The sequence below is a fragment of the Equus quagga genome, chromosome 2 (assembly GCF_021613505.1).
Source record: "Equus quagga isolate Etosha38 chromosome 2, UCLA_HA_Equagga_1.0, whole genome shotgun sequence".
NCBI lineage: Eukaryota > Metazoa > Chordata > Mammalia > Perissodactyla > Equidae > Equus > Equus quagga.
This window is the reverse complement of record NC_060268.1, coordinates 16193950-16207500: the sequence shown is the minus strand read 5'-3', so window position 1 is coordinate 16207500 and position 13551 is coordinate 16193950. Positions and strand designations below refer to the sequence as shown.

The 13551-nt window shown below is 42.1% G+C and overlaps 1 protein-coding gene across 7 annotated transcripts in view; it reads left to right on the top strand.

Annotated features, from left to right (window-relative positions):
- AKAP6 (A-kinase anchoring protein 6) overlaps positions 1 to 13551 on the top strand; it is a 512511-nt gene that overhangs the window by 237154 nt on the left and 261806 nt on the right. For all 7 annotated transcript variants that reach the window (XM_046655043.1, XM_046655046.1, XM_046655040.1 and 4 more), the window contains one exon: positions 12260 to 12511. In XM_046655043.1, coding sequence (XP_046510999.1) covers positions 12260 to 12511 — 252 coding nt within the window. The remainder of the gene's footprint in view (positions 1 to 12259; positions 12512 to 13551) is intronic.

Sequence of the window (13551 nt, the reverse complement as noted above, 5' to 3'; positions counted from 1 at the left end):
GTACACACCAGGGCCAAGAACCCAGACTTTCTGACACTCAGTCTGGTGCAAAATAATCTAGGTATGTCTTGGGATTAATTTATTCTTTCTCATGATCATTTTCAAGCTCCTATTTCATGGTTTGTGAATCCAATATCACTAACATCAGCACGTATTAAGAATCTATTTGCATGTGGTGCTATACTCTATAAAGCAAAATAGACAAATGCAATGCTTGCCATACATGAATTTCCTAAGGCAGACAGAAGCCATAGAAATAGAGAGAAATGACTCATAGACCACTGAACAAACAAAGCAAATTTGTAAATTGCACAACTTTTGCCACGGGAGATGGTAAATGAAGAGATCCTCACAGACCATTGCTTGACGAGAAGACCATCTTCATCATTGGATAGCCCTAAACTAATAATTAATGAGAGTCACCCTATGCTCTGTAGTTGTTATGCTGGAAAGAGAAAGAAAGAGCACTTTACCTAGCCCACCCAGCACTCAAGTGCATATAATGGTGCGGTTTCTTTGGTATATTGTTGATTACTACCTTCACTGATTTTTGTCCTTTTGCGTGTTCTGTGGTGGTCTGCCAAGACTGGGAGGGTCTGTTGAGGCAGGAGTCCTCTCTGGGCACGTTTTCTAAAACCAAGAGACTTTTCCTTCCTTGGAGGAGAACTAGTGGTCATGTGGTTCTTAGTCATATTTTTTTTCTTAGTCATATTTTAATTGAGGCTTTTTTTCTCTTCTACAAGGACCTTGAAGATGATAAAGGAATCCACAAAACTCACAGATGTTTAAACTGTGTTGTATGAACTAAGGTGAAAGTGAGACTAGGATATAAGTTCTGTTCTCTCAGAGACCAGTTAAAGACAAACCAAAGGTGACCCTGCTCTCTTCTGACCTTGACCAGACGTCTTATAGATGCCTGTCCTAGTCATTTGCTTCAGGGCCAGTGTTAGTAGCAGTATTAGGGTAGTGTTGGTATTAGTATTCTGAAACTATCTTATGTAAAATGTGAGAAGAAGCAAATGAGTAATTATGGGATCTTCTTATTTCATCACCCCTTGTGTTCTTGAGAACCAGGATTCTTCATGTGGGAAAAAGGAGAGACAGATGCAGTACAGAAGATGTTAGGTAAAAACTCTGTAGTTTTGAACTTGAATTGAAATACCAGTTATGAACTCATAAAGTGTTTTATTTTTAAATGTGCATGTTTCCTAGCTCTGTTAATTAAAAAAGCCTAGAAACAATGATAACCTAGTAGTATCGAGCATCCCTACTGCCCAGATGGTAGTCTGAAAAACTTTTCCCATTAAAGGAAACCAAGGCGTCTTAGAAAAACGGCTGATTTCAAGTCTGGAAATACACAAGATGAGCAAGGAAGCTATCAAAGACTACCAGAGTAGTCAACTTGAAGTCAAATTGAAGGGGATCCCACTGGGCAAAGAAGGACAATTTGAGCTTCAATAAGGTTAAGAATTGTAATGGATTAAAACCCATCAAATGTGTTTAAATCCATGAGCACAAAATGATATTAAGTAAACCAACTGGTTGGTTACCTTCTGAATGTGACAGAGAACCAATTCATTGTCTTGAAGACTGGGTCATGGAAAGGACTTTCCTTTGTGAATTATATCACGAACCAAATAGTTGATAAAGAGAAGCATCTTCTAATAAAGTTATTCCAGCTAATAAATGAAAACAAAATGATAGAATTAGAATATCATCATTTTGCAACCCCCGGTGTATTAACAGGTTTAGGCACAGAGCATCAACTACCAAAATAGTTGATAGTGTCAACTATCAAAAAAGAGCAAAAACCAAAGTTAAATGCCTCTTGATGAAAGAACACAGTGCACGATACACAATGCTATGGTTTTGTGTAAGAAATGGAAGCTGACACTAATCAGGCCTCACGATCCAGCTGCCAATTTGCAGGAAGTAAAGAGGACAGAGGAGCCAACACATGGACTGCTCCATGTGGCTGCAGTCAACACATCCACCTAGTGGGAAACTCTGCGGTTCTGATGCCCAGGACCTTCAACAGATGAATTGTATGCAAAAGAAAGGAATATAGATGAAATCTGTAGGTTAAAAGAGGCTTAAAAGATGTATCAAGTGAAAGACTGGACAAAAGTAAATTATAGCATCCAGGCATGCATACCTGGATGATAAAACCATGAAGAGATACAAGAAAGTGATTGCTGTGCAAGTCAGGCTAGTGGTCACTTTCGGAGGATGGAGGGTCTGTGGTGGGGAGGCAGCACATGCAGGCACTTCGAGGGGGGCTGGCAAAGTTCTAATTTTTGACTTGGGTAGTTGTTACAAGGGTGTTTGCCTTATAATAATTTACTAAGCTATATATTTCTTATGTGATATTTTGAATCTGTTTCATTCTATAATAAAAGTGTAAAAAAACAGGAAAAAAAAACGAAGCATGTTAGAGAAACCCACCAACCTGATGCTGCCCTAGAGATTAGCACAACACTGTCAACAGTGGGCAAATAAAGTTGTGGGAAATTGTGTTTGGGGCACAAAGAATGTAAGTTCTGTGGAGAAGTCTGTGTAATGTCAGTGGCAGACTACCTTTCAAGTAGCTGGGAGGTTTTATTTTTACAGTGGTGTAACAGCAGGCTTGCATGTAGCTCCCCTTGCAGTGTCTGTCAGCCTGGAGTTTGACGCATCTCTGGCTCAGTGTTTTTCAATGCCTGGTGCCTGGAACATGGGCATCATGGCCACTGTGTGCTTAAGGAAATGCAGATTCCTTGGCCCCCTCTCTCTTCACAAGGAGCAGCCCTGGAATCTGTGTGATTAACAAGCACACTGCAGTGTAAGAACCACCACTGACTGGTCTGTCCATTTCCACCTGAAATCAGTTCTATAAAGATGTCTTGGAGAAAGTACAGATCTTTGGAGCCATTTCCAGATGAGCTGCTGAGAGTCAAGGCCATAGCTATGATTTTCGTTAGTGAATGAAGTAAAATTTTGAACCTTTATCAGTGGAGACAAGTAGAACACTGAATGTGAATGTGATGAAGCAATGGCTCAGTTAGAAAGATCTCCCATGTGCAAGAGCAGTTGGCAATTTTCCTCATCTTTCTGCTCAGCGATTTTTCTCTCTCAAATTAGTCAGAGTGTGGGATTAGGAGTTTAAAGTGATATCTCAATCAATGAATCCTCTGAAGCTTTTAAAATAACAATACTAAATAAAAAATTTTAAATCATGAAAAGCAGAAGCATCGAGATTTGGATCTGGCCGGGTGTGGCCAGACGGGACTTCTAATTGGTCCTTTCTCGGTTGAAGGTAAATGAGGCTTTCCGAGGGTGAAAGCTGAAGTGTGAAGGTTTCCAAGTCTGTATTCAGCATCTTTATCCTCCTTTTTCTACCGTCTGCTTCCCTCTCCCAGATCCACATTCTTTTTCAGCACCTCTCCTAATCAAAACAGGAAATGATCCAATGTCGGTTACTCACTTTTGCCGATTAGTGTGGATCCACTTAGGAGAGGAAACTAAACTAGTACTTGCTTTTTAGGGAATTCACTTTGATTTGTGAAATATAATATTTTATCCAATTGAATTTAATTCTACAAACACCCTTTGAAAAATTCCCACGTGCATGGCGATGTCCTAGCAGTGTGGCATTATAGTTACAAAGACAAGTAAGACACGTTTCCCGCTTCTGGAAAGCTATAGTTGAGTCAGGGAGACGGATGAGCAATAGCTAATGATAGCAGCAAAATCATTTCCATGTAAATAATCTCATTTCAGTCCCCACACTTTCAGAATTTTAGCAATTACAAGGACAACCACGGTTTATAACCATAGAGTTCTTCAAGCTTTGGAGAGAAGTGTGATAATCATAAAAGTCTCAGCATCCTTCCCAGCGCTGTCCATCACAGTTGTTCTCTATATGGCAAAGAAGAAACTAGGACCATAGAAAAGTGTATTTGCTAGAGGAAGGAATAAAAAGAGGGAGTAGTCTGCTTTGTGGGAAATAAAAATACCTTGTCATAGGAACATCTATCAGTCTGTCTTTTGGAGAAAGTACAATAGATAGTCAACGAAAGATGACATTAATACTTTGCAATAGGAAGTTTTTTGTATAAAGTTTCAAGTTTTACTTCAGATTCCTCACTAGTGAGTTCTTTTAACAAGTACCTCTGGTGTTCCCTTGATCTCTGTTTTAAAGTATAAAGTACACACATTAGGTAAGAATCTCTTCTCAGCTTTTTCTAATGAACACACACTCATATGGTGAGCATATGGCTGAAGACACTTTTCTTTCATCATTCATTTCCACAATTGCCAGGAAACAAAATGAGCAGTCACGATGACACGGCATTTCGCAGTAAGACTAAAATTTTTACACAAAATACATCTTATATTCACTTCTGTCTTGCTTACTGACTTTGGAAAATGAAAACTTTTCATTCTAAATGTAATGCTATGCTCTGGGTAAGGTGAGGGTTCGCAAATTTTAAAACTGTGATAGCAAAAAGATAGAAGTGGAGTGAGGGGTCCTATCTTATAAAAGTAGGTTTTATTGTTATTTATTTATTTAAGAGATTTTATTTTTCCTTTTTCTCCCCAAAGTCCCCTGGTACATAGTTGTATATTTTAGTTGTGAGTCCTTCTAGTTGTGGCATGTGGGACGCCACCTCAACGTGGCCTGACAAGCAGTGCCATGTCCATGACCAAGATCCAAACCAGCGAAACCCTGGGCCGCCAAAGCACAGCACGCAGACTTAACCACTCGGCCTTGGGGCTGGCCCCTAAAAGTAGGTTTTAATTCACATTTGTTTTAGAAAAACCATCTGAATGTGGCCTGCGGTTACCCAAATGTAAGTCAAGAGTGTTTTGAGAGAAACAGTGAAATTATTTTTTAGGGGAAGAGAAAGAAACATTATTTGGGGTGGTAGATGAATGGAGAAATGCTGCCGATTACTGTTCGTTCCTGTGGAGAGGCAGGTTGTAGGTAATGGGGGATTTGCTAGGTTTTCTTATTTGGGAATTATATGTGGGGAAGCAAGAAGCAGAGAGAAATGGGAGGGCCTGCATCTGTGGGACTTCATGAAACTGAGATGCCAAGTATTGCTTCAGTACCTGGGTCAGGAAGTTGCTGGGTGGGTGGGTTTCCCTCTAAATAGACACGGAGCCCTGGAGATTGGCAGTTTGAGACACTTTGGCAGAATGCCGATCCACGGACACTTGTAATTTCAGGAGGAAATCTTAAAGATGTTTTGAGAATGGTCGAGAATGGGCGTGGTGGCCTGATGGTGAGGCAGCAGACAGATCCCCTCCCAGGGACTGTTAGCAGGAGCTGAGGCGGCCACACTTGGAGTTATTACTGTAAGCAGTTGGAGCACTCACAGGAGGCGTGCCCTCATTTCAATCCCAAGCTGGTGAAAATCGGACATAACAGTTATCTTAATAGCCCTGTATCAGTGTAGAGGAAATAAGATACAGCTGAAAAATATGCAACAATCTTACCAAAAAAAGGCACCTCTCTCACATAAACATACAGCTAAATCAAAAGGAAAATAACTAACCCAACCAGCTGGAGTTGATTTGTAAAAAGTTTCAGGTCAAGTCAGTGTTTGTATCAGCTACTTCAGTAACCATAGAAGATTCCTCTTTCAATGACAGGCAGCAGCAGCTGCAATTTTGAGACCACAAGGTGTCCAGAATGTTGAGTGAAGTGGGCAATTGGCGAGATAATGTAGTCAGTGCTTTTGCTGCTGTGAGTAATTCTGAATGCCACAGGGCGACTGTGTGTGTGTGAATTAAACAAGAAAACGGAGAGCGTCACTTTCCCACGTTCACATATTAATGTCTATGGGAAGAAATCTTATGCCAACTTTGAAGATATATTGTTAACTACTGTCATTTGCTTTAATTCACTTCGAGATGAGCTCTAGATTAGCCTCATTTTCTTTTATACTTCTCAGAAAATAATGTGGAAGCTATAGAATCAAGGTTGATGATAGTAATGCCGTGAACTTAAGAGCTGTGCTATTTGTAATTTCCGAGAATGTGTGACCCAAAATGAATTTTTATATGCATTTTACTAAGAGACTATAAACTGGGCATGTCAGTTCCTCCTCATCTGTGTACCTTCTGTGGACATTTATCTTCTTGACTGTACTTTCTTGTTACATGCCCCCTCCCACCAGGTGGGGAACTCTGGGGGGAGGGAGCAAGCCCTGGCTGTATTTACCTTTGCTTCCCCAGCATGTGGATTAGTACGTAGTAGGTGCTCAACACTTTTGCTAAAAAAAAGGAGTAATTAATTTATAAAGACATTATCCTTCTATCTTTAGTAATTTGGGGTTGTGCTGGGGACAATTTGAGTATTTATAAAAAATACGTTATTGCTTGAGGGAAACTATCCCCAATTTAAAATTGCAAGTTTGTTATTCTCTGACACATCTGTTGCTTCAGTCGTCTGAATGAGCTTGCTGGAGAACGCCTTTTCTCAGAGGAACAGATGCAAGGGAATGAATGCAATTCGTGTAGAATCATAGGAGATTTTAGGTAGCTAAAGCAATTGATACCAATTGATGATATTGAAAAATAAAACTACACAATTTTATCTACGAAAATTGTTTTTGTTCATTGTCAGTCTGTTAAAGTAAGATCCATATCATCAAGATTCTTGAGTGCCCAACTTATCAGTAGCTACTAATTATGTAAAGAGGTCCTGGGGAACCAGCCATTTAGTTGGGGAGAACATTTACATACTGAAATAAGTCTCTGAGAATGAAGCCACCTTCTGATGATATGGATAAAATCTTCACAAATAATATGAAACATCATCCCATTGCCAAATAATAATGTTCATAGGAAGTCAGATTTATTAGCTTTCATTTATTTATAACAGAACAGGATAAGGGGACGAATTATATTCCAGGCAAGCTTCTGAAAGTTAACAGAGTTTGTCTTGGTACCCTTGGCGGCCTCTCTCTGCATCTGACTGTCCTCTATCTCCGCATTCCCAGCGTGCTCCAGCTGTCTGTTACTGGACATGGCTTACAAGGGGTGGGAGCTGCCTGTAAGGGCAATAGGAGTGGGGTCTTAAGAGAGAGAAGTCTGGACTGGTGGCTCTGTGCATGGTTGCTTTGTCCCAGGTGAGGCATACTTGGAATCGGGAGAGGAATGCAAAGGTCAGACAAGAAAGGTGTGGGAGAGACAACATTGGGAAGAGGGGCTGGAACTGACAGGAATACTGGCCAGAATTGGGTGTGAACAGGAGAAATGGGATAATTTCAGGATAAGACTGTGAAAGCTGAGTTTTTTAGGGATAACTCGCTTTATAGAAGACGGACTGATGGACCTACCTGTCTCATTGATGCTGGAAAGGGTTCCATGGCTGTCACTCAGATGATCTTCAACATCCTCATCCATTTCTTGACCTTCCCTCCTCTAGAGATACTCAGTTTTCTGCCTACTGACATCCTTTATCAAAATAGGAAAGACTCTGAAATCAAACATTAACATTTGTTGGGCGATTATATTTCACTTTGAATTTTAGTCTTTATATCAACTTAACCAGTCATTGCCATGTTAAAAAGTGTTTTGAGGGGGCTGGCCCCATGGCCGAGTGGTTAAGTTCACACACTCCGCTGCAGGCGGCCCAGTGTTTCGTCAGTTAGAATCCTGGGTGCAGACATGGCACTGCTCATCAAGCCATGCTGAGGCAGCATCCCACATGCCACAACTGGAAGGACCCACAACGAAGAATATACAACTATGTACCGGGGGGCTTTGGGGAGAAAAAGGAAAAAAATAAAGTCTTTAAAAAAAAAAAAGTGTTTTGAAAACTCTAGCTGTAGAATGAAAGATTTGATCCCCCTTTTTTTTTCCAAGGAAGATTAGCCCTGAGCTAACATCTGCTGCTAACCCTCCTCTTTTTGCTGAGGAAGACTGGCCCTGAGCTAACATCCATGCCCATCTTCCTCTATACGTGGGACGCCTGCCACAGCATGACTTGCCAAGGGGTGCCGTGTCTGTGCCTGGGATCTGAACCAGCAAACGCTGGGCTGCTGAAGCAGAACGTGTGCACTTAACTACTGCGCCACCGAGTGGTCCCCCAGATTTTATCTCCTTTTTATACTCTAAGTAAACAGATGGGGAGAAATATTTTTGCTAATAAATCCTTAAGATACATATATATCTCCAGTTCTGAAGGAATTGTTTCTCTTCATATTCTTAAAAAACTGTGACTCTCTTCTAAAATTACTACTTTGTTTCCACCGAGTAGCAGTGCAGTGCTCCAAAGTTTCTTACATGCTGAGCAGTTCAGCCATGGGAGTTCAGTCCAGTTTCCAGTTGCTATCTGCTAAGTCACATGTCCAGCCGAGGCTGAGCACCAGTGGTTCCTTACATGCATCAGCTGGGCTCCAGTCCAACCCCGCCAGCCATGCTTCCACTTCACCTTGTTAATCTAGTGCCCACAGGGCCTCCCACGGGTCAGATCTCTCAGAGCCTTTTAATTCCACACAGTCCTTGCTGGGAGGAAGCCATTCAGCAAATCACTTTTAAAAGTCTCTAATACCTAGTTGTCTGACTGCTTTAGAATAAACAGAATGTCCACGAGCTTCAGCTTCTTTCCTAAAAATGTCTAACAAACTGGCAACAGTTAAGGGCCTAAGCATCAGAAGCTTCAAATTGATTATTCTTTGAATTTTTGTTTGACATTTATACAGAGGGACAGGAAAAAGTGGATTTTCTATTATTAAAAAGTGTGTATAGATTCAGAATCACTCAGTTACCTTTCTCTAAACAAACCTCTCATCAAATGTTCAAAGCATAGTCCGTGTTGGAGGGAGGGGGTACACACTCTCACGCACATATATGCAACCTACACATGTATCTGTAGTTCTTGTTCTACAGTTTGTGCGTGCATGTAATTTTAGCAAACCAGACAACTGGTGGCAGAGTAGAGGGCATAAAGATAATTGAAGAAATTAATAGACTCTGGAAAATTGCACTGTGCTGTGCATTATTTAGTTTCAAAATTTCAGCAGAGATTGCACGTGCACATTGCCAACATACTCAAGAGAGTGAGGTCAGCACTTGTGGGGAGGGTGTTTCTTTCCCTTCAGGGCCCATCTGCTTCTGTGGAACAGGGCCAATGTACATTTCACAGTTACGGAAGGAGGAGGGTGTGGAGACCTGAGTTAACTGGCACCACTGGTGCTTTAATGCCCCTTATAGATTGTTTCCCCTGGATCATTGCCTGGCAATCTTGACCCATGACCTGGCTCTGACTAAATTCCTGCATCCGTTATGAAGAAGCCAAATTATGCGTAAGAGGAGCTGATGGCATGTACTTCGGCATGAAGTTTTCATGGTGCCAAGGCTATATATAACCTTTTGTATTGGGGGATGGGAGTGGAGTGGTTGAGAAATGCCTATTTGGCTATTCTGAGCAGGTGGCATAAAGGTTACCCAAACTCTTTTCTCTCCTGGGTATGTAATGTATTCTGCACCTGTAGGATCGTAGCGGGACCCAGGAGACAGAGACTAACAAATCCAAGTTATGGAATCAAGAGTGTGAGGAAGTTGAGAACACCGCCATGGGAGTGGTCAAAGTGATCACTGTAGAGGCTGTGCCGGGAGCGGCTGGTACATGAGGAGAAGGTGTGGAGTAGCTGGTGGCCTGGATGAGGCTGAAGAGCACCTGTAGTGGGAGAATGGGAGTCAAAAAGTTGAACAAAGAGAGGTTGGTGGCATAGGGGACCTTCTGATAATAATGCCACAGGTAGAGCGATAAGAAGGTCCAGAGTAGAGCTGTGGCAGAGAGTAGTCCCAGCGGATGGGTGTGAAGGTCTTAGGAGTTGTAGAGTAAAGGAAATTCGAGGCTAGGGTGGTTGGTTGACCAGTGTGAATATTGAAATTACCTGAGATAATGCTTGGCTCAATATGGAGAGGAAAACGGTGAACCAGATGCCTCTTCAGTACAGAGGAGTGAGAGAGAAGAATGAAGGTAACAGCAATGGGGAGGAAGACAGGAAGGTTTAGCAGACAGTAGGCACCTACTAAGTTAAGAAGGGTGCTAGTGTGAGGGCCAAGAGTAACGATCAGAAAGTGGCAAAGGAGCACTGAGGCCTGCCCTTCCTCCGTCAGCCCTACACCCCGTCTCTCAGGTGACGGCTGGGAGAGCAGCCTCCCCTGGGAGGGCAGCGGGGGATGCGGAACCTTGGGCAGAGTCAGGTTTGGGGAGGAACAGGAGGTAGCTGTAGCATTCCGAGAAGCTAAGGAGTGTTTTCACAATGGAATGGGGCTATTAGCCAGGAAAGTGCACAGAATTTGGAAGAGGTCAGCAGTAGGAGGAAGGGAGTTTCCCAAGGTACCTCAGTACTACACAGAAATGAGCATCCTAAGAGGGCAAAGGATGCAGGGCATTTGCTTTGGGGTGGTCGTGGAGGTATCAGGAGTAGGGGATAAATAGAGTAGATGGTCCAAGCAGGCATCAGCTGACACCCCAGGCAATGTGGAATATTGGGTGACAGCAGTTAGAGGCCTGCTCTTTTGTGCTAAAGACCAACAGAGACCAGCTAATCTGACTGTGATTGGTTCCCATGTACTGGCTTATAGAGTAGTGTAATTTTTACCCCAAATCTCTGTTCGACTCCATGTGCTCACGGGCCACATTTGTAAGAACTTACCTAATTAGGACTCCAAAGTCTATTTAGTTTAAACTTTTAATCTGTTTCAAGTTATTATCACCAATTTATATCACTATCACCAATTAGCTCTTAGGTTTCAAGAGCTAATATTGGAGCATTTATTGGGATTGTGCAATAATTATTATTCAAAATTCAGCACGACTTTCCGTCATTTTTCAATAGATTTGGGTTTTTTTTTTTTGCCTATTGCACATTGTTAAATACAGATTACATCTTAGTTTTTCTTTAAAAACACGTAATTGAATTATATGAAATCAGAAGTTTATGTTTCCAGCATAGAATGACTGTTTTGATATTCATGATAGGGCTCAAAAGTCAAATACTATCTTAGAATTTTAGCCTTAACAAAAAAATCATAAATAAAAGCCCCATTAAAAAAAATCACAGATCCATAACTAAAAATAAGTAACGTAGGGGCTGGCCCGCTGGCGCAGCAGTTAAGTGCACATTTTCCGCTTCGGCGGCCCAGGGTTCACCGGTTCGGATCCTGGGTGCGGACATGGTACCACTTGGCAAGCCATGCGGTGGCAGGCATCCCACGTATAAAGTAGAGGAAGATGGGCACCATGGATGTTAGCTCAGGGCAAGTCTTCCTCAGCAAAAAGAGCAGGATTGGCAGCAGATGTTAGCTCGGGGCTAATCTTCCTAAAAAAAAAGTTAATAAAAATGAATAACTTAGCACTTTCAGCTAACATCTACATGATTCTGATGCTTAATGCACTCAGATTGCTCAAGTAAACATTACCATTGACGCTCCCCATTTCGTGCTACTGGCCTCTGGCAGCACAATGGAAATTTGGGAACTTGTAAGAACAGGAGACATATCAGACACCAAATCTGTCTGCCTAACGGTACGTGTGGAAGAGACAGAAACTTTGAGTTAGTAACGTTTTTATTTAAAATGTCTGGGTCTTAAAAACAAAACAAAACTGTATTTTGTCTTTCTTCATCCTTGAGGTTTCTCTGGCTTTGCTTCTTAAGAGCGATTCTGCTTGCAAAGTGTGGGTTGAAATTTAGATATGCTTTACAAATTGAAACATGAAATTGTGTCCCTGTGGGAATGTGACAGTTGTCCCTTACATCGAAGGCCCCGTGGCTCGCTGAGAACGGCTGGGAGTGCCCGTGAAGCACACATTCTAGCCCATCTTTCTTCATGCCGGCTGTCTGGATGACGCTTCGATCCTAAAATATTGGGTGCTCACTACTAGCAAGGAGACCACCTGTTGACTCCCTTGCCAGGATCCCAAACAGACAGTAAATAAAGAGAACAGAGAGCAGATTTATGAGGTTACTTCTCACCTTGGCTGAACTTTCAACTTGGGTATCTGAAAGAATAGTAGGATTTTTGTGGTTTGGAGAAAGATTAACTTACCTTATACACCAAAGGCCCAGTCCCCAGAAATATGGCCTACAGCTATGTATCTGAGCTAAAACAAAGGCCAGCTCTCCAAAGTGTGCTCACCTGACCTGTTGGCCCTGATAATTGATGCCAGGTAAAGGAGTGACTTTTTTTTTACTGCCCTCTCCCTCGGATAAGGCAAAGTAGTCCTCATATATTTTGCTTTTCTTTACTGCAGGACATTTGTGAAGATATTTCTGATCATGTTGAGCAAATCCATGCCCTCCTTGAAACGGAGTTCTCCCTGAAGCTGCTGTCCTACTCCGTCAATGTGATTGTGGACATCCACGCAGTGCAGCTCCTCTGGCACCAGCTCCGAGTCTCGGTGCTGGTTCTGCGGGAGCGCATTCTGCAAGGTCTGCAGGACGCCAATGGCAACTACACCAGGCAGACAGACATTCTGCAAGCTTTCTCCGAAGAGACTAAGGAGGTGAGTATTTTCTTTGAAGCCAAGTAATGCGTTGTCAAGTGTGACCATTTGAGAATGTTTTCAGTTCAAAGAGGTGGGATAGGAATAGAAATAAGCAGGCCCTGAGCTGGTGACCAGAGGCGAGGGTACTTCTAATGGGAATGTAGCTTTAGACCAGAGTCAACTCACACCTGGTAGTTTGCACAGATACCACCCATAGTTGTTGGTGCTAACCTGGCTTCCTCTTCCTCATTCAATTACTTGATAAATATTGATTGAGTACTTTCTGTGTGCCAGGCTCCAGGTGTTAAGAATATAATAGTGATGAAAACATGGTCTTTGCCTTTAAAGAGCTTAGAGTCTAGTGGGGGATAGGGAGAAGTGGACAGACATTAAGGCCAGACTGTGATAATTCTACGTGATGCCACTGGAGGACAGAGAAGGGCACCTAATTTAGACGACAGGAAAGTCTTTCCGGAAGTGTGAGTCTAACCTGAGATTTGAAGAAGTAGGATTGGACTTGTAAACGAAGGTAGAAAATGTTCTAACAGAGGAGTGGCATGATCAAAGATCCAGAGATGAGAGAGAGAGTGACAGACTCAGAGAGCTACAGATAGGACTGGAGCAAAAAGTTCAAGGGACCAGGAAGCGGGATTTGAAGTAATGGATAAGAGGAGGTCAGAGCATGAGGATGAAAAGCCATATTAAAAAGCCATATAAAGAGAATTGGACTTTATTTTGAGGACAAAAAGAATTTGTTCAAGGAACAGAAAGGATTAGATTCATGCTTTAGAAAAATCATTCTGGATGCAGTTTTTCAAATGGACTTTAGAATTTTACACAACCAATATATTTAAATTTTTTGTATTTAAGAGTAGTTTAAAAAGTTAGTTGTTGTTGGGAGCTGGCCTGGTGCCGTAGTGGTTAAGTTTGGCTGACTTCACTTCGGCTGCCCAGGTTTGTGGGTTCTGATCCCAGGTCCAGACCTACACCACTCGTCAGCCATGCTGTGGCAGTGTCCCACATATAAATAGAGAAAGATTGGCACGGATGTTAGCTCA